The 26,754-nt window shown below is 38.1% G+C and overlaps 2 protein-coding genes and 1 long non-coding RNA gene across 18 annotated transcripts in view; all 3 read right to left on the reverse strand.

Annotated features, from left to right (window-relative positions):
• Window positions 1–983: 983 nt before the first annotated feature.
• Window positions 984–13,301, reverse strand: LOC103909421 (uncharacterized). Of its 3 annotated transcripts, XM_073935767.1 has the most exons (7): window positions 12,993–13,301; window positions 8,858–9,187; window positions 8,657–8,761; window positions 6,639–6,968; window positions 6,482–6,526; window positions 5,039–5,155; window positions 984–2,288 (listed from the first exon to the last, which is right to left on the reverse strand). In XM_073935767.1, the coding sequence occupies exons 1-7, from the start codon at window positions 13,048–13,050 to the stop codon at window positions 2,146–2,148; spliced, it is 1,128 nt and encodes a 375-aa protein (XP_073791868.1). In that variant the 5' UTR covers window positions 13,051–13,301; the 3' UTR covers window positions 984–2,145. The 3 variants fall into 3 exon arrangements, with proteins under 3 accessions (XP_073791868.1, XP_073791869.1, XP_073791870.1); XM_073935768.1 differs by lacking the exon at window positions 6,482–6,526 and having other exon boundaries at window positions 1,991–2,288; XM_073935769.1 differs by lacking the exon at window positions 984–2,288 and having other exon boundaries at window positions 4,691–6,387.
• On the reverse strand, window positions 12,993–25,393 carry LOC141379970 (uncharacterized). 2 transcript variants are annotated; one of them, XM_073935766.1, is made up of 7 exons: window positions 25,151–25,393; window positions 22,281–22,607; window positions 22,075–22,185; window positions 19,123–19,452; window positions 17,295–17,342; window positions 16,244–16,362; window positions 12,993–13,662 (listed from the first exon to the last, which is right to left on the reverse strand). In XM_073935766.1, exons 1-7 carry the CDS (start codon window positions 25,233–25,235, stop codon window positions 13,648–13,650), a joined length of 1,035 nt encoding a protein of 344 aa, XP_073791867.1. In that variant the 5' UTR covers window positions 25,236–25,393; the 3' UTR covers window positions 12,993–13,647. The 2 variants fall into 2 exon arrangements, with proteins under 2 accessions (XP_073791867.1, XP_073791866.1); XM_073935765.1 differs by lacking the exon at window positions 17,295–17,342 and having other exon boundaries at window positions 16,252–16,362.
• Window positions 25,142–26,754, reverse strand: part of LOC110438240 (uncharacterized) — a 55,273-nt gene continuing 53,660 nt past the window's right edge. For 6 of the 13 annotated variants that reach the window (XR_012397120.1, XR_012397114.1, XR_012397117.1 and 3 more), the window contains one exon: window positions 25,303–25,748. This is a non-coding gene — a long non-coding RNA (uncharacterized lncRNA). Of the gene's footprint in view, window positions 25,752–26,754 lie in introns of all 13 variants that reach the window. The other 7 variants (XR_012397112.1, XR_012397113.1, XR_012397121.1 and 4 more) reach the window with 5 other exon arrangements.

The raw sequence follows: 26,754 nt of genomic DNA on the forward strand, positions 1-26,754 counted from the left end.
CAATAATTTATATTGAATTCTAAATTGGACTGGGAGCCAGTGAAGAGACAATAAAACTAGTGAGATACTAGAGAATTTTTTTTGTCCCAGTTAAAAGCCTAGCAGCTGCATTTTGAACCAGCTGCAGGCGTGCTATTGATGCCTGTGAAACTCCAGAATACAAAGAGTTACAGTAGTCCAGTCTTGACATAATAAAAACATTAATGACAGTTTCCAGCTCTTTAAAAAAAAGAAAAGGCTTCAATTTGGCAATGTTCCTTAATTGATAGAAACCACTTTTGACGACTGAGTTTATTTGCTTGTCAAACTTTAACTCAGTGTCAAAAGTAACTCCAAGATTTTTTACGTGACTGTGGACCTTAGGCTTGATCGAACCTAATTTATTAATTGTAGATTCACAGACACTCGGAGGACCAAACACTACTACTTCAGTTTTTGATTCATTCAAGTGTAAGAAATTACCAGCCAGCCATTCCTTAATCTCGTTAAAACAGGTGAAAAAGGACTGTAAAACAGAATTTTCTCCCATTTTTATAGGCAAGTAAAGCTGAGTATCATCAGCATAGAGGTGGTAGCTTACATTATGCTTCTTACAAATTGCTGCCAAGGGAAGCATGTAGATAGAGAAAAGAGCTGGGCCCAAAATTGAACCTTGGGGGACACCACACTCCAAACGTGCAGATGAGGAAGAAAAGTTACCCAATTCAATAGAAAAGGTCCTCCCTGAAAGATAAGAACTAAACCAATTTAAAACATTTCCTTGAATCCCAGCCCACAATCTTAAACGCTCAATCAAGATATTGTGATGTATTGTGTCAAATGCCGCAGTCAGGTCTAGTAAAATTAGAAGTGCGCATTTTCCAGAATCAACCATCAGAAAAATATCATTAGACACTTTTAGGAGAGCTGTCTCAGTGCTATGCCGTGTGTAATGAAGTTTACGGCCCTTTGGCCGCCGGGAAGAAGGAGGCGGAGAACCGACGGAGCTTTAAAATGATTTATTAATAATAATGGCGGCAGCTCCTCACGGAGACTGCCATTTAAATCAAAACAAACGGTCGGCAGCTCCCTGCGGAGACTGCCGTCAAACTGAAAGCAAAAGTAAAATAACATGCCCGGGCCCGGTCCTCTCTCGGCTTCATCTGCCATCGGTCCTCCTTTTATGGTCCAGAGCTCCTTCCGTGGGATCCGAGGCAGGTGCGCACCACACGTGTATCCACTCACGCGGTGGCCTCACCTCGTTCCCACGGCTCTCGGCCACGCCCCCTCGCCACATACCCCCATCTCCCATCACAGGCCGGGGGCACCCCGTGGCTGTGCATACTCCGGGGGGGGGGGGGGGTTTGGCGCCACAGCACCCGCGAGACCTATATGAGACGGGCCGAAAGAAAAGGAGATGGAAAAAAAGGAGGAAAGACAGAGTAGACCGAGAAAGGTGAGAGAGGAAAAAAAAAAAAAAAATTGGGGTTCGGTTCTCCAGACACGCTGCCACTTGGTCCTCCACCAGCTGAGAGATGCGACGACGTGCTGGGAGCCCTGTAGAGGAATCTATCCACCCGTCCGTCTTCTGGCGTCCGGCGGCGGTTCTCCTGGCTGGCTGGCGGCATTTCTGGTCTCCTGCTCCGCTCCCGCTTCGGTGGACGGATGCAGGCTCTGGCATCATGGCGGATCGCGGCGACTCCCCCGGGTTCTGTGGGATGGCTCCCTTCAGCTCTTTCCCTTCCGGTGGTGAGCCCCGCGTCCCCTGCTCCTCCCCATGCTGGGAGCCGGCAGCAGGCAGATCCTTTCCTCGCCAGCCTCAGGCCGCCCCGGCACTCTGGGCAGACGAACGGGTTTCTCCCCCACTCGGGTTAACTCCCGAACACTCGCCCCCTCTCTCAGCGGCGAGGGCATCTGGACAACGCGTCCCTCCTTCTCCCGGGTTTCGGCACCACTGTAATGAAGTTTACGGCCCTTTGGCCGCCGGGAAGAAGGAGGCGGAGAACCGACGGAGCTTTAAAATGATTTATTAATAATAATGGCGGCAGCTCCTCACGGAGACTGCCATTTAAATCAAAACAAACGGTCGGCAGCTCCCTGCGGAGACTGCCGTCAAACTGAAAGCAAAAGTAAAATAACATGCCCGGGCCCGGTCCTCTCTCGGCTTCATCTGCCATCGGTCCTCCTTTTATGGTCCAGAGCTCCTTCCGTGGGATCCGAGGCAGGTGCGCACCACACGTGTATCCACTCACGCGGTGGCCTCACCCCGTTCCCACGGTCTCGGCCACGCCCCCTCGCCACACCGTGTCCTAAAACCAGATTGAAATTTGTCAAGAATGTCATTTCCAATTAAGTGACTAGAAAGCTGTTGAAAGACAACTCTCCAAGATTTTAGACTGAAAAGACAATTTTGAAATTGGTCGATAGTTTTTTAAATCTGATGAATCCAGATTGGGTTTTTTTAAAAGGGGTTGTACTACAGCATGCTTAAAACAAGAAGGTAAGACTCCACTCATCAAACTAGAATTCACTATTGATAGAAGGTCTAATCCAACCACCTCCAATACCTGAATGAAAAGATGTGGAGGGATAATATCCAGTGAACAATGGGAAGGGCTTCATATGGAGGACCAAGTCCACCAAATCATGTAAAGTGATTGGTTTAAATTCATCCAAAAAGTGTGCTAGTGAAGGTGGGGTGGTACTGTCAAGGAAAGCGTCTTGACGCAGAATCCCAGCTCTAAGGGCTTCAATTTTACTAATAAAAAACTGTAAAAACTTTTCGCATGTTGTCTGGCAAATAGCAAGACCAGACGTAGTCTCAGTGTTTAAGGCTAAGTTAATTGTTTTAAAAAGAACTCTAGGGTTATTAGGAGCCTTTTTTATGAGATTAGCAAAGTATTCTGCTTTTGCGGCTTTAACTGCCTTCTGATATTTAATCATAGAGTCTTTTAAAATTTCATAATGCACCTGCAGTTTAGTTTTCTTCCATATTCTCTCCGCTTTTCTCCATAGCTGACGAATGCTACGGGTATCACTATTTAGCCACGGTTGTTGTTTGGCTTTAGGTTTTAAAATTTTCAAAGGAGCACACAGCTCCATGATTTTATTACAAGTGGAATTAAATAGTGACATTGACTCATTTATTTTCCAACCTGGCAACTTCCTGGCAGTTTCACAGAACTGAAACAATGCTTTCCAGCACATAAACTCTCTCTTCTTCAACAGCAGGCATTAGGTGTATGTTTTCTTCAGTGTTCATTGACTGGAACTTGTTCAGTGTCCACTAAAGTCTCTTTTTCTTCATGATTTTCCTGTTTTTCATCTTCTATCACAGCAGTAACTTCAGCTTTCTCTGTGTTCCCGCTTTCTTTATCTTGTACAGAAACATTATCACCTTGTTTTACCTCTTCACTTTCATTCATCTGTGTTTCTCCAACCTCCAGGTCTTCATTCTGTCCTTCTCCGGACTTTACAGCATCATCATCTGCTTTACATTGAGGGAAAATGTCATCCAAAAATGAAATAGCTGAAATTTTAATGTCCATGTTCATGTGTATTTGTTTTCTGTGCATTTCTTTCGCACATTCAGTGAGTGTGTTATATTTCTGGTGCATATCTGCTTGTATGGTTTTTTTATGCATTTGTCCACCAGGTTTTTTTATGCATTTGTCCACCATTGGTTTAAACACTCATCTGAGGTTGAAGAGTGGGACAGGTAAGAATATTGTGCGACATGCATTGTGCACAATTAGGTTTGAATGTCACTTACAGTTGAAGTCAGAATTATTAGCCCACCTGTTTATTTTTCCCCAATTTCTGTTTAACAGTGAGAAGATTTCTTCAACACATTTCTAAACATAATACTTTTATTACATAATTCATTTCTATAACTGATTTATTTTATCTGATTTATTTTATCATGATGACAGTAAATAATATTTTACTTGATATTTTTCAAGACACTTCTATACAGCTTAAAGTGACATTTAAAGGCTTAACTAGGTTAATAGGTTAACTAGGCAGGTTAGGGTAAATAGGCAAGTTATTGTATTGTATAATGATGGTTTGTTCTGTAGACTATCAAAAAAACTAGCTTAAAGGAGCTAATAATATTGTCCTTAAAATTGTTTTTTTTTTTTTATTAAAAACTGTTTTTATTCTAGCCTAAATAAAACAAACAAGACTTTATCCAGAAGAAAAAATATTACCAAACACAATGTGAAAAATTCATTGCTTTGTTTAATATCATTTGTGAAATATTAAAAAAAGAAAAAAAAACAAAGGGGGGCTAATAATTCTGACTTTAACTGTATATTTAACACTAGTTTAAGAGCGAGCTCCCCCCACTTTAATTTTGTTTTACTCTTACGATAGTCTAGGTGAGGTCATAAATGCTTCATAAATTTGAAGATTGTTTTTTATTGTTGTATTTTTGTTTCAGATACGTAGGGTGGAAACTCTCTGAAATTCTTTCATTTCGAAAAGGTTGCCCTATATACATTTCTGGACATCACAAATTATGTAGCTAGAGAAACGTATGGTTGCATTTCATTTTTAAAACGAACGTTACGGGGCGGTATGATGATGTTTCTTTCACCCGCTACAAGCTGACCATTTACCTCCGTGTGGATGGCTTTGTGGACATACAGTTTGCCAAGTGGTTCACCACAAACGTCAGAGGATTTGAGATGATGGAAACTTCAAGGCTCCATGAAAAAATGCATAGTGTCACATAATCGAACCAATTGTTATCATATTAGGTAGCACTTTATTTTGACGGTCCATTTGAGTATTATTAGACTGTCTGCTTAATATTTGCTCATACTGCTGCTTCAACAGACGTTTAACTGACTATAAGATACTTTGCAAGTACATTAACTTACACTAACCCTAACCCTAACAGTCTACTTATTATCTAATAAGAATTAGTTGGCATTTAGATGCAATGTAACTTAAATTTAACAAACAGACCATCAAAACAAAGTGTGACCTCATAATATTGCATATTATCCCCTCCTAAAATTGCAAATAACTTGTGAGGGGGTTGAAGAGTTACCTGGTTTTGATAGTGTGACACGTTTGCAGGTTTTATTGAGGTAAAAGAAGGCTGACAGCAGACAGATGAAGGGCAAACTTCTGAAAATGTAAATCATCATGACATTCCCCAAACTACCTGTAAGAAAAAAGTGATAACCACTACATTTGAAAGAATTTCAATTTGCACTTATTTAGCACATTTAAAAACAACCGTTGTTCTTCACAAAATCATAAAAAAAATAAAACAAACAAATATATATATATATATAGTAGCCTTTTGACTAAAGTCAATGATCCGCTTCAAATATTCACTTGTGTTTATATATATTTTAAAAAATGTAATGATCAAACCCCTACTAAATAGCCTGCTGTTTTAACATACTTAACATGTTTAATAAAAATAAACAGCAGTTAAAATAAGTCGCCATTTTTCTCTTAAAACATATTTTTACAGATGCTGTTGACTTAAAATTTTCACCAGATGTTTGTAATAACCAAAGTAATTCATACATATAAAAAACCTAATTGATCTAGAATTTAATTTATGTGTAATGAAATGAAATGACACAGAGAAAAGTCTTCCTGCGATCCCAAATACATAAATTATTCCATACATAAGAACAATTATAACTCTTTAAAAATACAGAATTCAGTGACACTTTACTTCGATGATGTATTTGAATATTAGTAGACTAATATCTGCTGATACTGCTCCTATAACACACATTTAACTGACTACAAGAAACTTTGCAAATACATGTCAACTTACACTAAACCTAACCCCAACCTAACAGTCTACTTATAATCTAATGAGAATTAGTTGGCATGTAGATGCAATGAAACTTAAATTCAACAAACAGACCATCAAAATAAAGTGTGACCCAGAATTCAGATGAACATGAAGCAAGGAAGGTGTGAGAAGGCATGGAGAGGCTACAGAAGCTGAAATCTGATTTGATTTATTGGTATCTTTGGATTGTTAGAGTTTTTACCAAAATCTGGGTCAACTTCAAGTCAACAGCTCTTTAAGAAATATATTTACCATGCAGCAAAAATCATGACGTGTTCAATATTTATTTTACCCGCTTTATATGAATACTTAGCGTGGCACGGTGGCTCAGTGGTTAGCACTGTCACTTTACAGCAAAAAGGTCACTAGTTCGAGTCCCAGCTGGGTCAGTTAGCATTTCTGTGTGGAGTTTGCATGTTCTTCTTGTGTTCATGTAGGTTTCCTCCAGGTGCTCCAGTTTCCCTCACAGTCCAAAGACATGCGCTATAGGTGAATTGGGTAAACAAAATTGGCCGTAGTGTATGTGTGTGTGAATGAGTGTGTTTCCCAGTACTCAGTTGTGGCTGGAAGGGCATTCGCTGTGTGAAATGAATCAACCTTAAATCACTTACACAATCCATAAATCAATACCTGAAATGAAATAATTTACAAAAATATCCCAAAAACACTTACTGTTTCCTCTGACTATTGGTATTTTGGAAACCGCATGAATATTGTCTGCAAAAAGGAATGAACTTTCTTTTTTAGATCTGATGCTACATCACTTAAGCAACATATTGCATGTATTGGTTGCAAGTTCATCTTCAGTTTCATGATGTTATGTTCTTACCATTAGTAGTTGTTTCTAGTTCAATAATGCTGATGGATACATTTGTTCCGGTGCCTTTCTTCTTTTGCAGGACTGGTATATCTTGAGTCACTTCACAAACATAATGACCTGTATCATTCTTTAATATGTTTGTGAGGTGGAGAGTTGAACAGCTCTTGTTTTGATGATCTTGGAGTTTCTGCTTTGGATCTGAAAGTTTTGTCTCATTGATGTACCAAACAACTTTAACACTGTATGTGGATGTACTCCAGCAGCAGCTGATTTGAGCAGATTCTCCTTCATTCACAGTGATGCTGGATGGACTCTGATACACAGACAACTCACTTGAACCTGCGAGAAAAATGAAAAATGATGATGTACTGATGTATTCACTTGGCAGATGCTTTTATACAAAGTGATTGTTGCAATCTCTAGAGCAGTGCTTTCCAACAGGGGGGTCCCGGCCCACAAGGGGGCCTCAGCGAGCTCTCTGGTGGGTTGCGTAATTTTTAAAAATTGACAATTAGGAAAACAATTATTTTGCCCTAGTTAATTTTATTCCCTGGCTGATCAAAACAATTTACAAATTTGTAATTCGTCCTCCACAAAAAAAAACTAATGCTATTGACCCAACCATACTGAACCCAGGTGAGGAAGCTCTAAACATCTTGGGTGGCAGCGCTAGCAATACTGGAAGCACGAAAGGCAGGATATACCAAGATAGTTACCAGAACTATGGATTTATTCTATTTTCTCAAAGCAAAGAGTCCCTGACCCCGCCACAGTGTATTATCTGCACCAAAGTTCTTGCTAACACATGCATGAGGACGTCCAAATTAATAAGACATTTGCAAATGGCTCATTACCAATAGAACGACAAGACCAGGCCCAGGCATTTTTTAAACGGAAGGCAAAAGAATTGACACAGACCCAACATGAGATGAGGGACGTCACAGCTACTGACAAGAAACTTTATAAAATTGGCAACTAATATAGAGCCAATTTATAGACCAAAGGCTTATGCTTTTCAGTTTTGTCATCCTTACTGCAAACTTATATGAGCAATAATATCATTAAATGTTGAAGGGGCCTTATAATATTTTCAGGGGGAAAAGGGGGTCTTAGGCACACACAAAAAAAACACTGCTTTAGAAAAGCATCAAATGACTAATGGATGAAAGACTAGAAAGTAGAGAAATGTGTTTTTAAAGACAAAAAACAACAATAATAAAGTATTGTGAGAAAGATTTGAAGTTTGAAAGTACATGTACAAAGTTGTGAAAACATTTTGAAAGGCTGTGTTACAGTTTTGGAGGCATTTGCACGCGTATCTACACAACAAAAATAGATATTTTGTTTAACCTGTTTTGACAGTACTAATACGAATGAAGATCGGACTTATATCGATTCAGTGTAGACATTTATGTGGGCAAATGTAAAGGGAAATGTTTTCACAAATCAGATATCTAATAAGTGAAAATGCATGAAGTGACCATGTGTAAACTACCCCTTAGTTACACTGCAAGTATGTCAACTGATTCTCATTACCCTGACCTTATAGTCGATTTATACTCTGATGAAAATTACATTTTAAAAAAAGGTTGGGTTAAATGCAATCTTTGTGTAGGAATAACATATAGGAATTACATTAACTTTTAACAGTTTTCACAATTTTAAGTAAATTGAATATAAAACAATAGTTGAATTCTTATAAAAACACAAGAATTGTGTTGTTTCAGCTTATTGTAGATGTGTAGTTTAAATGAACAGCAAACATTTGTGTGTGTGTGTGTGTGTGTGTGTGTGTGCAGTTGCAATGTAATGTATAATAAACAAATTGTATTAAAGGCACCATTAAAATAAAGTGACTGCAGTCATCAATTAAAACTGCATTTATATTTGTGTCATTCGAACATTTGTTTGATTACACTTAAGTGTGACAAATCAAGAAGGGGGTAAATACTTTTACAGTATTTGTGAATACAGTACTTGCAGCATATTCACATTGTTCTGTATATTAAAAAAAAATAAAAAATTACCTGAGCAGATGGTGGACATGACGATTGTGCTGACTAGAGCTGAAGACATGGGATCTAATGTTGTGTCTGAAGCCTCAGTTGTTTCAGGCAGATGAGAAACTTCATCTGAAGAATTAGATTATTGAATAGATGATAAACAGATGGTATGACTTTTGGGACTGGAATTTGCATTAAAATATTCTAGAAACAGAAGAATCATACCAGTCATAGTTGCATCTAGTTTACTAACTGCAACAAATAACTGTGTTCCAGTGCCGTTCTTCTTTTCCAGGACTGGTATATCTTGAGTAACTTCACAAACATAATGACCTGTATCATTCTTCTGTATGTTTGTGAGGTTGAGAATTGAACAGTTCATGTTTTGATGATCTTGGAGTTTCTGCTTTGGATCTGAAAGTTTTGTCTCATTGATGTACCAAACGACTTTAACACTGTGTGTGGATGTACTCCAGCAGCAGCTGATTTGAGCAGACTCTCCTTCATTCACAGTGATGCTGGATGGACTCTGATTCACAGACAACTCACTTGAACCTGCGAGAGAAGTAAAAAACACAAAAAAGAAACACACAAATGTTCATATTTGATAAAGAAAATATGAATACACTTTAAATCAATATCATACTAGTAAGGCAAGCCATTTCACATTGCGGCCATCTTTGAAATGCCTCTCGGGCAGTATGCTCGAGCATTCTGTCTGAATGTAGAAACAATAAATTCTCCAAAACTGTTTGCCAAGCTCACGATTACATTACATAGTTGGAATCGGAAATAAAATTAAACATCATCTGTCTCATAATGTTACCACGGGAAGTGACACATACAACTGAAGTAAGATCCAAAAGCAGTTTTATTCTTAGTCAGGCAAGCAATGGTCAATACGGGTGCAAGCAGGTGTGTGAGGACAATCCAGAATCGTAATTGAAGTAACATGCAAGAGGTCGTAAGGCAGGCGGCAGACTTAGACAGGGAGGCTAACAAGGATAAGGTCGGTACACAGGATAACTAGACTAGGAAACGTGTTGTAGTGCTACTTACAGTAAACAAGACTCAGCAAACTGAATGGGTGAGTATGGCTTAAAGAGTGTGTGCAATCAGTCTCTGACAATCCTCAGGTGGTGTGAATGTAATCAGTTTAGATGAGGAAGCATGTGTGTCTGGGCGAAGTGCATGTATGAATATGTAGTCCAGAAATGGCTGAATTGTAGTCCATGAGTTATTGTGAGAGAGATCCAGCAATCTATGGAGTAGTGATCGCTGGTGATTGTGACAGAACTCCCCCCCCTTTAAGGAGTGGCTTCCAGACGCTCCTAATAATGTTCTGGCGGGAGGTGGAGCGGAGGCGAACAGGGGAAGGGATGGAGGGCCAGGACCATGCAGCTGGGGACGTACCTGGGGCATGGAGCTGCGGAGGGCTCGGAGAGTGGAGCTACGGAGGGCCCGGAGAGTGGAGCTGCGGAGGGCCCGGAGAGTGGAGCTGCAGTGGCCCTGGAGCATGGAGCTGCGGAGGACCCGGAGCGTGGAGCTGCGGAAGGCCTGGAGCTTGGAGTTGCGAGGGGGCCTGGAGCGTGGAGCTGCAGTGGCCCTGGATCATGTGACTGCGGAGGGCCTGGAGCGTGGAGCTGCAGTGGCACTGGATCATGAGACTGCGGAGGGCCTGGAGCGTGGAGCTGCAGTGGCACTGGATCATGAGACTGCGGAGGGCCTGGAGCGTGGAGCTGCAGTGGCCCTTGATCATGAGGCTGCAGAGGGCCTGGAGCACTGCGGGGAGCCAGCATGGCTGGAGGCTTGTGGGTAGCTGGCAGGGCAAGCCGTCTGGATGGCGCCGGAAGGGTGAGCCGTCTGCTTGGTGCTGGCAGGGTGAGACGTCTGGGTGGTGCCGGCAGGCCAAGGAGTCGGGCTGGGCTGAGCTGCGCTCTGGGACTGACACTGGAGGACGTTCTGGGACTGAAGAGACCCTCGCTGAAGAGGCCTTTCTCTTAAGCCTCCGCCTTTGGGTGCGGGTTAGCTCTTGGGGTTTGGTCATGGTCTGGGACCCTTTGTGAGACTCAGGCAGCAGTAGCTCTGGCAGCTCTGGCGGTGGCGTCAACTCTGGCGGCGGAATCGAATCGTAGTTGAAGTAACATGCGAGAGGTTGTAAGGCATGTGGCAGACTAAGACAGGGAGGCTAACAAGGATAAGGTCGGTACACAGGATAACTAGACTAGGAAACGCGTTGTAGTGCTACTTACAGTGCACAAGACTCGGCAAACTGAATGGGTGAGTGTGTGGCTTAAATAGTGTGTGCAATCAGTCTCTGACAATCCTCAGGTGGTGTGAATGTAATCAGTTTAGATGAGGAAGCATGTGTGTCTGGGCGAAGTGCATGTATGAATATGTAGTCCAGAAATGGCGGAATTGTAGTCCATGAGTTATTGTGAGAGAGATCCAGCGATCTATGGAGTAGTGATCGCTGGTGATTGTGACACATAAGTTTCATTTCTAATTATTCGAATCAAACAAAATATGCATATTTTCAGGTTGCCCGGGCTAATGCGCATGCACACTCGAAAGGAATGAGATCACGACACCAACCTCATTTATAGCCGTTCTACACTTTATCATCCTGTGAATAATGCTTTGTCAGATCGAGCTGCTCTTCTGAAGTAATTCACTTTGTCTTGATGGTGAATCTCCTCCAGAAATGACTTTGTTTACAAGTTTGTGGGCATTTGAGTAGTTGCTGTCATGTGATGTGTGTTTGGCAGGACAGACTGTACCTCGCATTTGTTTCATACAGATTACAAAACCAGAAAACTGTTGTTTAAGTGTAGTGAGTTCATTTAAAAGTAGAGATTTCAAGCTTTATGTGAATTTATGTCTTATGTCTGTGAAGCAAGTATTCGATGAGATTCCAGTGTGTTTGTTGACCACAAAACATTGTTGTCGTTAAAGCAGACATCTGGTCCTGGTCCCCCGGAGAAATGCCAGTCTATAGTGATTGATGATTGTTTCCTGTACTCGTAGGCGGGGCTTCATTCATCATATTGACCATTACACTTTTCCTCATTCAAAACTATACGAATGACAAGTATTGTGTATTCTATAGTCTTAGCCATGCCCCTCCTACCATTCATTTGCTGTTAGCAAAACAAGAGGGGAGCAATGCAAAAATAAAAGTTGCCTCCTATTCAATATACTTTTTCAGTTATTGAAGTCAGCAGCAACTTCTGGTTCACAAAGACTTAATTAGAAACAAGTTTAATGATTAAGCACTAGTATGTTGGTACCAGAATAACCTATTATTTTTCATCCCTGGTTTCTTTTGAATATATAAATATAGTTTAGCTGTAAAAACCCAAAAAGTTAAGGCAATTCAAACCATTTGAGTAAAAAAATAAATAAATGAGTACTGTGAACTTGTGAAAACCCAATAAATGAGGAGAACTTAAACCAATAGACTACTGTAAAACTCAATAAGTTGAAGCAACTCAAACCGTTTAAGGAAACCAATTGCTACAAACCATTTGAGTAAAAAAAATTATCTATGAGTACTGTGAACTTACTCCATTAAAGTTGATGAGGTATTTAATTAACTCATTACCTTCAACACTGAGTTCAAAACTCTTTTCAAATGAGTAGTACATTTATTTCATTTGATAAAGTTGACTGTTGGGTTTTACAGTGTATACTTTATAAAAACCAATTCATTTATGTAGTGGAAAAAAGTATATAAGTATATAAAAGTACATAAGTATTTAAAAGTATATAAGATTTATATGATAATTGCGAAACACAATAAAATGTATATTTACCAAAGTCTATCTTTTTAAACTGTAATAGTAAAAATCTTTTACCTTCACTTCAATTTTTTAAAATGCTTATACATCAAAACAATTTCCACGTATTTACTGTTAAAATTCAATAGCAGTTCTGTTTGGCAAGAAAATACTTCCTGTTTCCTACATCTGACTTTTCAGATTAAATTCATTATGCTACTTGTGTGTTTGTATTTGCTTGTTAAATTCAGCAATTTCTTAATGCAAAATATATCATTTCAATTTTAGCAAATGAACAGATAACTAACAAATTAGTTAGCACACTATTTATTTTTAGCACAATTCAACAGATTATCAGATCAAATGTATGACAGCCCTAAAAGATGAATAAATTACCAACTACATATTAATCGTGTTTTATAGACAGGTGTTTGTTAAAAAAAAAGTAAATGTGTTCTTCTAAGGCAGGAAGGAAGCAACATCATCTCCCAGAATATTAAGTTATTTTATGTATTATACCAATACTAAACAGTGTCCTACAGTATCTGAGCCAGTTTTTCAGCTAAGAAGGTGTTTCTTACCTCTGAAATAAAGGCATGGCATGAGGAGCCCGAACAGGAGTCTGGAGGAAAACTTCATTGCTGAGGACCTGCTGAACTTTAACACAGAATCTTTCACACTCGCACTCTCAAATGTTCTCCATCACCGTTCAACTTATTTTTTTTTTTAAATGACGCATTAACAAAACACTTTATTTTATGTAAAATGGATATACTAACAAAACATTTTATTAGCTATCAAAATAGATTTACTCTAATTTCAGAGTTAGCTGACAGTCACTGCAAACCATTAAGAGTCTACAAACCATCTATGATACAGGAAGTAACATCACAGATCTGGTCAGCACACCAAAAACTTCCTGGCAGTTTCACAGAACTGAAACAATGCTTTCCAGCACATAAACTCTCTTTTCTTCAACAGCAGACATTAGATGTGTGTTTTCTTCAGTGTTAGGAAGGAAGACGCTCTTGTCTGTATTGTTATTCACTAGAAATGTACCTCGTTCAATGTCCACAAGAGTCTTATTTTCTTGTATCACAGCAGTAACTTCAGCTTTCTCTGTGTTCCCCCTTTCTTCATCAGGCACAAAAACATTATCACCTTGTTTTACCTCTTCAGTTTTGTTCATCTGTGTTTCTCCAACCTCCAGGTCTTGATTCTGTCCTTCTCCTGACTCTATAGCATCATCATCTGCTTTACATTGGGGAAAAACACATATAAAAATGAAAGAGCTATAAATATTGGTGTCTATGTTTACTACATATCCTGAGAGGTTTTATGCCACTTTAGTGGACACACTCTCAAAAAAAAAAGGTACACGGTGGTAAAAATAATGTTCCTTAAGGAACCACTTTGTACCTTTGTAAAAGTTGTACCTTATATGGTACAGAAAAGACCTCTTATGATACTGTTCTGAGCCTTTTATGGTACAACTGAAATGAAGATACACAATTGTTCTCATAAAAAAGGTATATAAGTGTTAAACAACTGCTTCCTTATTACAATATCTAAATAAATATTACTGGAAAGGCAAAGTGATTTATGAATAATTTCCATATTAAAACATAAATCATCATTTAAAAGCATATGTTTGAAGAAACTCATAAACATTGATTATAAAGTTCTATACAACAAAACAACTGGTAAAACAAAACTAAAGGTATTGTAAACTAAACATTTAAGGCATTTTCAATTAACAATTTGCTTACCAAATGTTTTTTATTGATATCCTCACCTTTTGGTGTTTGCTTTCCATTACATGAACTGGCAAAAGTCCTGCATATGCAAAGTATTCATGCAGATATTTTAGTATTGTAAAGCTAATCAAACATTGTGCAAATCTCATTACAATACTTTTGCATAATTCTATTTCTTTTTAAAAATTAAGTAAATTAAATTTAAATTAAACTTTTAAGTGATTACAAAGGTATTATGTGAAAATTGGAGAAAAAAAGTTTTATTTTGTACATGGGAGAATGTGTTTCTGTAACAATTTTGGGAAAAGTGTGAAATGTTTAGCCAAAAATAGATCTATTGATTTATGTTAAAGTAGTTTTTTTATTCTTTATTGTAAATAGAAAAGGTGCATTTGCACAAAAAGAAACCTATTTTAAAAACAATGTTTAAAATATATTTGATATTTGATATTTACTGAAAATAAACTGACACATTTTGGATAAAGCAAAATGCCTTTAAATAGTTCTTGAAGGAACACATTTGACACTGTTAAGGTACGAAGTGTCTTGTCACTGTGGTCGTACCTTCATGGATCAGACCTGTACCTTTGATGAAGGAACAATATTGTATCTGCAGGTTTTAAAAACAAAAGGTACATTTTGGCTTCCCATGGTACAAATCATGTCCTTAAAGGAACAAACTGCAGTTGTACAAATGTGTTTTTTTGTCTTAAGGTACATTTCTGTCCCATTAGAAGGTACAGCCCCAGTGACAAGGGTTTGTACCTTCTTTGGTACAACATTGTTTTTTTTCTTTTTGCAGTTTTTGTATTTGCGAATCTGTCAGAGGCCGCTGTGTATGCTTTTTCAGATCTCAAATTTCTCTCGTGAGTGCCATTTGCACTTGCTTTCCACCAGAGGCCACTGTCGACTGACTGACTGACCAATTGACTGACCCACCCACTTCCCTAAACCTAACCAATAATGTCTTTAAAAGCAATCCAGAAAAGAAAAGCCCTCAAGGCCACCTGATTTTACGACATTTTCAGATGTTACCACGTTCTGACCCTGTTATTTACTTGTTTATTTTATTTTATTTTTTTTGCCTGTTGTTTTTGCGAACCATTCTTCACCAGATCGTAACCCTGTTGTTGACTCCGTCCTGCATCTCAAGTCTGTGACGTACATTGCAAGCCACTGACAAACTGGTGACAGTGAAAAAGTTGTCCACACAGAGGTAAACAGTCAGCTGGTAGTGCAAAAAGAAACAGAAGCCATCTGTGGCATCATACTGCCCCGTAGTGTTTGTTTTAAAAGACGAAATACAGCCATACATAGCTCTGGCTACATAATTCAAACTCTCAAGAAATGTATACAAGGGAACATTTTCACAAAGAGCCAGTGTTCTAATACAATCATGGACACGTTGAAGTGTTGTTCCAAACACAAATGCTTAAGACTGGACACTTTAAAGAGCTCTTATTAACTACTGATGGACATTTCAGGCCCCCATAAACTTTTTATACTGGAAAGATGTTTGATTTCACACACAGCATGACTCATCCCTACTATGCACTCATACTTTCAAAGCTGACACTCCAGAGAGTAAACCCTTCAAAGTGTTTAGGGCATAGGGGTGAGCCCTCCTGAATTGCAATTCCTAATGAATGCTTTTGAACTCTCAAGGTGTGTTTTTGTTTGTATTATTATAGTATTACTATTATGTTACTGCACATGATGAATATTGAACAATCATTTATTATTCATTTTTATTTGGCTTAGTTCTTTATTAATCAGGGGTCACCACATCGGAATGAACAGCCAACTATTCCAGGATATGTTTTACGCAGCAGATGCCCTTTCAGCCACAACCCAGTACTGGGAAACACCCACACACTCTCTCATTCACCCACACTCATACACTACGCCCAATTTAGTTCATCCAATTCACCTATAGTGCATGGACTGTGGGGGAAACCGGGGCACCTTGAGGAAACCCACGCCAACATGGAGAGAACATGCAAACTCCAGACAGAAATGGAATATTGAACACCTCTATAAAAATGAACAAAGTAGTGAGGGTGTTGAAGAGTTACCTTGTTACCTTGTGTGACTTGTTTGTCTTGCTGTCTTTTGAGGTAAACGTAGGTCAACAGTGCACAGATGAAGAGCAGAGTTACAATAATGTAAATCATCAAGACAATCTCCAAACTACCTGTGAGAAAAAAAGTGATAATGCAAGCATCTCAGAGAATATAATAACATTTAACAATTTTTTATCATTTAAAATCATATTAATTGCGTAATAATATAGTTTTCCTAAAGAGACCAACCTAAGCTCATTCTGTTCACATACACCGCTTTGTAAATTTCTGGAGAGCACAAAATACATTCACAAGCTACGTTTAAATTTTTTTTTTTTTTTTTTTTTGTGAATCCACCAGAGGCCACTGTGCATGCTTTTTGAGATCTCAAATTTCTTTCGCAAGTGGCATTCGCGCCTGCTGTTCTCAGAAATCCACCAGAGGCTGCTGTCGACTGACAGACTGACACCCACCCCCTTCCCTAAACCCAACCGATAGTGTTTTAAAAAGCACCGAATAACCCCTCACTACCTTCTCTAAACTCAACCGACAGTGTTTTCAAAACAGCCCTTGCAGCTGCTTGATTTTTACCACATTTTCAGATTTTATCACATTCTCACCCTGTTATTTACTTGTTTATTAAATTTTTTTGCCTTTTTTTTGGTCTTACATGCTTTCTAAAAACATTCTTTATCGGACTTGAACCCCTTGGTCGCAGTCAACTACACTACGTGTCTTAAATCCTCCGATGTGCACTGCAAACCACTAGACAAACTTGTAACAGTAAAAAAGCCGTCCACATACAGGTAAGAGGTAAATGCGAAAAGAAACGGCATCATACCACCGCTTAGACGAAATACAGCCATACGTTCCTCTGGCAACATAATTCACAATCTCGAGAAATGTATAGGGCTACCTTTTCAGAATGAGCCTATGTTGCAAGAGACCCTAAATTTGAACCCAAGATACCAACGTAATCCATGAACCAACGCCTGAAATGAATTACTTTACAAAACACTGAACACCAGAAAAAATATGAGAAATTTCAATAGCAAAGACTCACTGTTTGCTGTGACCATTGTAGGCATGTTGGAAACTGTTTGAAAATAATCTGTAAAAAAATATAATTGTATTTAATGCAATATTTCTTAGATCTGACATTATATTGCTAAAAGTGGTCATGAAATTTACTCTTATTTTTGTACACTGTAAAACCCCAACATTTATAGCAACTCAAACCATTTGAGGAAACCAATTGCAACAAACCATTTAAGCTCAAAAAGTAATACTAATGAGTGCTGTGAATTTAATCCATTTGAGTAAATGAAGCAATTTTAGCACAGTAAAACCCAATAAATGAAGAGAACTCAAACCAACTGAGTACTGTAAAACCCAGTTAAGGCAACTCAAACTGTTTGAGGAAACAAATTGCAAAAAAAAAAAAAAAAAAAACATTTGAGTTAAAAACTTATCTATATGAGTACTGTAAGCTCACTCCATTTAAGTTGAAGTAATGAGGTATTTAATTAACTCAATACCTTCAACACTGAGTTCAAAACTCTTTTCAAATGAGTAGAATTAACTTTCAGTAAATTTTGAGTTAACCACACTCATTTCATTTGATAAAGTTGACTGTAGGGTTTTACAGTGTATGAATATAATATTTCTTAATATCCCCCTCAAAACAATTTTTCTTGACTTCCTGGTCACATGGAATTTCTTTGAGGCGGAGCTATCAGTTATTTAGGGTGGGGCTATCAGTGGGTGTCTTGTTTCTCATTCTGATTATTGTGAAAAGTGCTATACAAATAAACTTGAATCCAACTGAATTGCTCTAAATTCCTTCATTCGTCAATTTTCCTTCATTTTATTAGAAACCTCCATCTTTCAACAACCCAATCGGTTGCCAAAGAGCAAAATAATACATCGCCCTACATTTCATTCTCATTTCAGGACCATTTCAAGTGGATGTCTATCACACAACATAGGCTCATTCTTAAAACGTAGCTCTATTTCAGACATCCCAAGTCTCCCGGAAGTTCCGAGAGTCTCCCGCAAATGCATAGAGACTCCCGGATACCCGCAAACGACTGAATGATAATCTCCCGGAAATCGTGCGTCTCCCGTCCGGTCCTTAAATACATTGCACACCTCTCTCCACAGCATCCCTTCCCGCTCTTCAGATTGGTTGCGCACTATTGGTTGCAGCCACGTCGCATGCCTCCCCTCCCCACCCCAAACCTCCCGCAAATTCTGTCTCGTCGTAAATGACTTTTCTTAACTCGGGATGTCTGCTATATACAATTCTGGGGACTGCAAATTATGCAGCCAAAGCTACATATGGGAAAGTCCGGTGAAGAACGGTTTCCGAAAGCAGGTAAGACAAAAACAAAAGCTAAAAAATAAAATAAACAAGTAGATAACAGGGTGAGAACGTGGTAAAATCTGAAAACATGCTAAAAAATTAGGGGGCTTTTCTTTTTCTGGATTGCTTTAGAAAACACTGCGGTTGGGTTTAGAGAAGTGGGTGGGCGCTGGTCAATTGCTGCTTTTTAAAACACTATTGGTTGGGTTTAGGGAAGGGGAAGGATCGGTCGATTAGTCTGTCAGTCGACAGTGGCCTATGGTGGATTGACATGAGAACAACAGCCGCGAATTGCACTTGCATTTGAGATCTAAAAAAGTATACACATCGCCCTCTGGTGGATTCGCAAAAACTGTAGCTCATGGGATTTATTATGCTCTCTACAGAAATGTATATAGGGTGTGTAATCAGAATGAGCCTGGGTTGCTGTCATGATAACGGAAAATCTTCATTTTATGATGATTTTAAACAACCTATTGCATGTATTAATGGCAAGTTCATCAGTTTCTTGGCTTTATGTTCTTACCATTAGTAGTTGTTTCTAGTTCACTAATGCTGATGAATACATTAGTTCCAGTGCCATTCCTCTTTTCCAGATCTGGTATATCTTGAGTCACTTCACAAACATAATGACCTGCATCATTCTTCAGAATATTTGTGAGGTGGAGAATTGAACAGCTCTTGTTTTGATGATCTTGGAGTTCCTGCTTTGGATCTGAAAGTTTTCTCTCATTGATGTACCAAACGACTTTAACACTGTGTGTGAATTGATTCCAGCAGCAGCTGATTTGAGCAGACTCTCCTTCATTCACAGTGATGCTGAATGGACTCTGATTCACACACAACTCACTTGAACCTGCAAGAAAAAAAAGTAATTAGGATGTAATGATGTATTCACAGCATTACATTTTGGGTTGTTGGGACCTCTAGAGAAGCATTCAAAGAAAAATGGATGAATAATTAGACAGAATAATAATAGTGAGAAACCGGGGATAGTTGTAATATTATTTTTTTTACATTTCTCTCTATATATTTATATATAGAATATAAATGGCATAGATGTTATCTGTTGTTTAAAAGATTTCATTGATTAAAGAAAAAAGGCTGTTCAAAACCTGCCGGGCCTAATATGGAAAAATCATTCCTCCAACAACTGCAATCAGATTTTGTCATTAACTGCCAATAAGTCCTTTACATCACTGAACTTTTGGTCCTCTCTTCAGTGAAGAATTGTTTTAATTCTGACAGATTGGAAGGTTTTTAAAGCTTAAACCACCTGTGTAAGGTCATGCCATGGCATCTTGTCATGATGGTCAGTGACCACCGGAGGGCGCTGTAGTTCACAGACTCTGAAAACTTACTACAGCGCCCAAAAGACTACAAGTTCATACAGTCCACGTGCATACACCGGAACACCTACACTGACCTGTCATCACATCTGTTTTGTTACCGTTGATTATCTGGACTATTTATACAACCATTTCACCACAGTTTGTCATCGCATCGTTTGTCTTTCTTGTAACCAGTAAGTCTGTGAACTACAGCGCCCTCCGGTGGTCACTGCCCGTCATGACACATCTCAATCAGGTTAACATCCAGACTTTAACTAGGCTAGTACAAACATTATTTAATTTTTTTAACCATTCATATTTTTTAAGGGGCAGCATGGTGGCTCAGTGGTTAGCACTGACGCCTCACAGCAAGAAGGTCGAAGTCCCAGTCAGACCAGTTGGCATTTCTGTGTGTTGTCCCCGTGTTGGTGTGGGTTTCCTTTGGGTGTTCCGGTTTCCCCCACAGTTCAACGACATGCGCTATAGGTGAATTAAATAAACTAAATTGGCCATAGTGTATGAGCGTGTGTGAATGCAACAGTGTATGGGTGTTTCCCAGTACTGGGTTGCAGCTGGAAGGGCATCCGCTGCGTAAAACATATGCCGGAATAGTTGGCATTTCATTCCCCTGATGAATAAGGAATTAGGCCAAAGGAAACCTAATGAATGAAGGAACTTTTTGGTATTAATACCTGCTGCGACTATAAATGAAACCATGTTACCGCTTTTGATGGTCCATTTGCACATTTTGTTGACTTTTACCCTGTAATAACATTTACAACTAATTATTATCAGGGTTTTAGCAGATCTGGTGACACTGCTCCATCAACAGACATGTCAATTTACTGTACACTAAGCCTAAACTTAAAGTCTAATACTCCAATGAGAACTGGTTTGAGTGTAGCTGTAATGTAACTTATAATTAGGCCCACACGGAATCTGCGTGCACAGAATTCCGCAGATTTTTAGCCCATCATTGATTCTGTTTATTTACTTGTGTAAATGTGTTTAAACTTATATTTATTCAGTTTTTTAATTAATTTCAGTAATATTATTGACTAATAATGTATTTACAATACAGTTTGAAAAGTAATATTCTGTCTTTTAGTAGATATATTGTATAGAAGACTTGCTTTGTTTACCAAATAAAATGGATCTAATTAAATTTGCATGTAAACATTAAATACAAGTTAAAAAGGTATTACTTTTTAGTTCATACAGTATATTAAAGTTTTAGTTATGATACTCCCAAAATCATTCTGCATAAATCCACAGATTTTTAACAAAATTCTGTGCAGAAATAACAAAAAATGCCCGCAGATTCCGTCTGACACTACTTATGATTAATGAATTATGTTAAATTGATACCACAGTCATCATTAAAAATCAGCATTTTCTATTAACTCTATTAATAATCTTTATCCTTCTATAATTTTAACATTGCTATTTGCTAATACTGTATATGCTAGCACACTACCTGACAAAAGTCTTGTCCTCGATTCCAATTGTAAGGGCAACAAATAATAACTTGACTTCCAGTTGATCATTTGGAAAAGTGGCAGAAGGTGGATTTTTCCAATTAATCATCTGTTGAACTGCATTCCAATCATCACAAATACTGCAGAAGATTTACTGGAACCCGCATGGATCCAATATTCTCACAGAAATCAGTCAAGTTTGGTGAAGGAAAAATCATGGTTTGGGGTTACATTCAGTATCGGAGCATGCGAGAGATTTGCAGAGTGGATGGCATCAGCCTCAACATCAAACCACTTCACATTTACCACTGCACCATGACTTTATATTCTATACTGTGCATTATTTCTGTTAAGTGACAAGACTTTAGTCTTACTATCCTAATTAAATAATTAAAAATCAAGACATGATCATATTTTATTAATTTAGAGGCCTTTGTCTTTCAGATAAGTCACTTCTGATACTACAGTATATGATCACCTAGAAGTCAAGTTATTATTTGTTGTTTCTTAAAAACTAGGATAGACAACAAGATTTCTGTCTGGTAGTGTATGATATACCTGACATCGCCTGAATCACTTAAATGTGACAAATCAGGAAAGGGGCAAATACTTTTACACTACACTGTTAATACAGCACTTCATAATGTTCTGAAGATAAAAGAAATTTACCTGAGCAGATGATGGACTGAATGATGGTGCTCCCTAGAGATGAAGACATGTTGGGATCTGATGTTGTGTCTGAAGTAGTTTCATGCGGATAAGAAACTGAGGAAATAAAGCCTTGTAGAGAAGATGAAACAGATTTATGACTTTTTTAATGGTGGTTATTTAAGACTGGAGATAGCATAACATGTATTTTGTGAGAAGAATCTCACCAGTCGTAGTTTCTAGTTCACTAATGCTGATGAATACATTTGTTCCAGTGCCATTTTTCTTTTCCAGGACTGGTATATCTTGAGTCACTTCACAAACATAATGACCTGTATCATTCTTCTGTACGTTTGTGAGGTGGAAAATTGAACAGCTCTTGTTTTGACGCTCTTGGAGTTTTTGCTTTGGATCTGAAAGTTTTGTCTCATTGATGTACCAAACAACTTTAACACTGTGTGTGGATGTATTCCAGCAGCAGCTGATTTGAGCAGACTCTCCTTCATTCACAGTGATGCTGGATGGACTCTGATTCACAGACAACTCACTTGAACCTGCGAGAGAAGCAAAAAACACAAAGGAGACGCACATGAATAATCATACTTGCTGTTGCTCCTGCTCTCTTGTGGCATTCAGAGACTTAGAAATTTAAGAAATTGTAAACCAATTTTGATCTCCGTGTTTAACTGTGACCAACAATTCTATTGTTGGGCTTACAAGTAACAAATTTCGGCAGGTGTTTTTTGAGTTTTTGCCATTGTCTTATGGGAATCGGTCACTGAGATTTCAACTATTCAGTCATAACCAGTATGTATTTCAATTGTAACATTTTTATATACCTCATATTATTCATAAGATATTGAGTTTTTATTTATAATGTAATTTATTCAGTAGTAAATCAGCTTGTACACTCTCAGAAATATAGGTACAAAACAGGTCACTGGGGAGTTATCGTTTATAAGGCTACACTTTTGTACCTAACAGGTCTATATTTGTACTTTAAAGGGTAGACTTATGTACCTGCTACAATGAGGTACACAATTGTATTTTTTAGGTACTAATTGATACTCAAATTTTGGACCTGACAGGTAAGGGTTTTTTTTCCTTTTTTTCTAAGATCTGTATTATAATCTATTTAAAGTTTGCATTAATTTATACAATGGCTGCGTCCGAAACCGCATACTTCCATACTATATAGTACGCTAAAATTATATGCGAGCAGATTAGTGTGTCCGAATTCATAGAATTCGCAAATCATTATGCGAAAAGTACCGGGATGACTTACTACTTCCGGCGAGACTCTGAAGTGAGCATCCCATGCACTCTGCGCTATCCCATGATGCCCCGTGAAAGAATTCATAATTGAGAGTGAAGCGATGCAACAGATTCAGGTAGGTCATGTGATCATGGCGGATGTAGTACGTCCGAATTCCATTTATACTTTTCACATTCATACTGTATAGAACATACTTTTCTAATGGCCGAGTAGTACGTTTAAATTTAAATGCAGTACCCACTGAGTAGTAGGCGGTTTCGGACGCAGCAATAGTTTATTTTGCTAATGCATGCTAGCCTAAATTGAACAATAATTTATGCTAATTCATGCTCAACTGAAATTTTCCTCTGCAGTTCGGAAAGGCAGTTTTTCTCTTATGACATCAGTTCGATGGATTGGGCAAAGTATGTTTAGACACACCCCTTAAACCATTATTTTGCTGTGAGTAAAAGATGATAGGAGAAGCACATTAATAAAACCCTGCCTCCTACTCAATATTCTGTTTAAGATGTGAATACATATTTATACTGTGATAAAAGTCTGCAGAATCTTCTGCTTCACACAGACTTTAATAGAAAAAGGTGTTTATTTACTTTGTAATAATGATTAAGCACTTGTATGTAATAAAATATACAAGAAAAAAAAATCTACTTCTAGTTTCCTTCACTACTTTGTCTCTTTAGACCAGGGCTTCTTAAACTCGGTCCTGTAGGTGTCCTGCAGGTTTTAGCTCCAACTTGCCTCAACACACCTGCAAGGATTTTTTGGAAGGCCTAGTAAGAGTTTCACTAACTAGCCCTGCACGGTCTAATTGGGGTTGGAGCTAAAATCTGCAGGACACTGAGCCTACAGGACCAAGATTGAGAACCCCTGCTTTAGACTATATAAACATACTGTACTGTACACTCAAAAAGTTATGTTTGCGTTTTGTTCAGACAAAGTATTTAAAATGAGCTGAAACAACAAAATTCTTCAGTTTTTTGGGGACAACTTAATTGTTTTTTTTGTTAAATCCACTTAAATTTGTAACTTAAAATTGTGCATCCAGTGATTACAGCATTGCTATAACTATAAGAAAGCTATAAGGAAACATTGCTATTATTCCTTAATATTTACCAAACAAACCACTGAAAGCAATGGTGAGAATTTAAAGTAAAGCAACATCAAAGCAGAAAACCAATAACGACATTGAATACATATATAGATGATGATAACTGCAAAATAAAAATACTACAGTCACAATCTCTTCATCCAACACTGATGTTCACAGGATTAAGGATGCTATAATGTCAACTAATGTTACAGGGTAACTTGACTATAGTTTTAAAGCTTAATCGTGAATGTATCAATTTTCCATCTGCACTTAAAAAAGTGTTTTCCAATTGCTTATGCATAAGAAAAGTATAAACGTCCTTTTTCTAACCTCTGACATTTCACATTTAATTCAATGAGTTGCTTGATTTTCTTAAATATTTGCTTGTGAAATAATTTCTTAACAAAAAATATTACTACAAAAAGTTCTTTAGTGAATTTGTTGATATATAACTGATATATTAGTAGCTATCAGAAAATCACTTTAATTCATTTTATTTTTGACAGCAATAAAAGATAACTTATTCATAATCATCATTTTTAGCCAACTATTCGCAAGCGCTTATTAAAATAGTTCAAAATGCGTCGTAAATGTCTTCATCTGAGTGCAGGAAGGAAACATCATCATCTCTCAGCTCTTTGAATATTAAAATACTTTGTTTTTTACTAATACTGAACAACATCCTACAGTACCTGAGCAGGTTTTCTAGTCATGAAGATGTTTCTTACCTCTGAAATAAAGGCACGACATGAGGAGCCCGAACAGGAGTCTGGAGGAAAACTTCATTTCGGAGCAGCTGCTGAACTTTAACATGTAATCTTTCACACTAGCACGCTCAAATTCTACCTAACATTTAACTTATTGTATAAAAAAAAATTGTATGCATTAACAAAATATTTTATTATAAATAAAAAACGATACAATCTACATTCAGAATATACTGACAGCCAAAGTGCAAACCATTAAGAGTCTCTATATATGCTACAGGAAGTGACATCACAGATCTGATCAGCACACCCCAAATTTCCAGTCGGTTTCACAGAACTGTAACTCTCTCTTCTTCAACATCAGACATTAGACGTGTGTCTTCTTCAGTCTTCAAACAAGATTCATTCAGCTTTTCAGTATCCACTACTAAAAAAGTCTCCTTTTCCTGTTTTTCATCTTCTGCCACAGCAGTAGCTTCAGCTTTCTCCGTGTTACCGCTTTCTTCATCCTGCACAGAAACTTTATCGCCTTGTTTGACCTCTTCAGTTTTGTTCATCTGTGTTTCTCCAACCTCCAGGTCTTGATTCTGCCCTTCTCCTGACTCTACAGCATCCTCATCTGCTTTACATATAGAATATAGTATTAGATAAATTGATTAAAATTTATAAACTGCATGTGGTATCGAACATATATTTTCGATTTGTTTACCATGTTTTATTATAACCAAGAGGCAAAAGAAGTGTATTGCTCATTAAAAAACACAGCATGTAAGATTAATTGTTAGATACTGACTATATATAACTAGACCTCCAACCACAAGTTAGTATCTCAGTAATGCTGCAAGTCTTTATATGTTATGTCAGAGTTTCACAAGCCTTCAAGTGTCATGAACTGCATATTTTAAAGTTGTACCAAGCAAGTTTTTTTGTGTGTCGCCATCATTTTTCATTAAGCAAACGCAAATAAAAGAAAGAAAGAAAGTGATTTCTTGTTGTTACATCCTATGATTCATTCATTTTCTTGTCGACTTAGTCCCTTTATTAATCTGGGGGAAGCCACAGCGAAATGAACCGCCAACTTATCCAGCAAGTTTTTACGCAGCGGATGCCTTTCCAGCCGCTACCCATCTCTGGGAAACACATACACACACATTCATACACTTTGGACAATTTAGCCTACCCAATTCACCTGCATGCCTGCATGGGACTGTGGGGGAAACGGGAGTACCCGGAGGAAACCCACGCAAACGCAGGCACACAGAAACGCCAAATGAGCCGAGGATCGAACCAGCGACCCAGGGACCTTCTTGCTGTGAGGCGAACGTGCTACCCACTGCGCCACTGCGTCGCCTACATCTCTGCCTCTCTCTCTCATTGAGCAGCGTTCCAAACCAGCCGCACCTGTTTTTCAATCAGTGCAAATCGGATGGGTTGCTGTTGATAGAGCTTTCAGGCTTTATTAAGAGGCAGAGCAACAAACCACGGAGAGAGTCCCTGTTTTCCCTATCCCAGTGATTATAGTGCGATATTTAAAACTGTGACATTGTGAATCTTGTGAGATTATAGCGTGAATAAGTGTGACGTGTAACTTTATGTGAAAAGTAAGCCGTGAAGGGAGACGAGTG

The sequence above is a fragment of the Danio rerio genome, chromosome 21 (assembly GCF_049306965.1).
Source record: "Danio rerio strain Tuebingen ecotype United States chromosome 21, GRCz12tu, whole genome shotgun sequence".
NCBI lineage: Eukaryota > Metazoa > Chordata > Actinopteri > Cypriniformes > Danionidae > Danio > Danio rerio.

Excerpts from the sequence above, each read along its gene's own strand:
- LOC103909421 (XM_073935767.1), bottom strand. The coding sequence starts at position 13,050 with ATGAAGTTTTCCTCCAGACTCCTGTTCGGGCTCCTCATGCCATGCCTT. Across the intron at positions 5,156-6,481 it reads ACCAATAGTCAGAGGAAACA|GTAGTTTGGGGAATGTCATG; the intron begins GTAAGTGTTTTT and ends TTTTTCTTACAG. Across the intron at positions 2,289-5,038 it reads TGTCACACTATCAAAACCAG|GACACGGTGTGGCGAGGGGG; the intron begins GTAACTCTTCAA and ends ATCTGGTTTTAG.
- LOC141379970 (XM_073935765.1), bottom strand. The coding sequence starts at position 25,235 with ATGTTAAAGTTCAGCAGCTGCTCCGAAATGAAGTTTTCCTCCAGACTC. Across the intron at positions 22,608-25,150 it reads GTCGTGCCTTTATTTCAGAG|GTTCAAGTGAGTTGTCTGTG; the intron begins GTAAGAAACATC and ends CTTCTCTCGCAG. Across the intron at positions 16,363-19,122 it reads ACTAGAAACAACTACTAATG|GTAGTTTGGAGATTGTCTTG; the intron begins GTAAGAACATAA and ends TTTTTCTCACAG.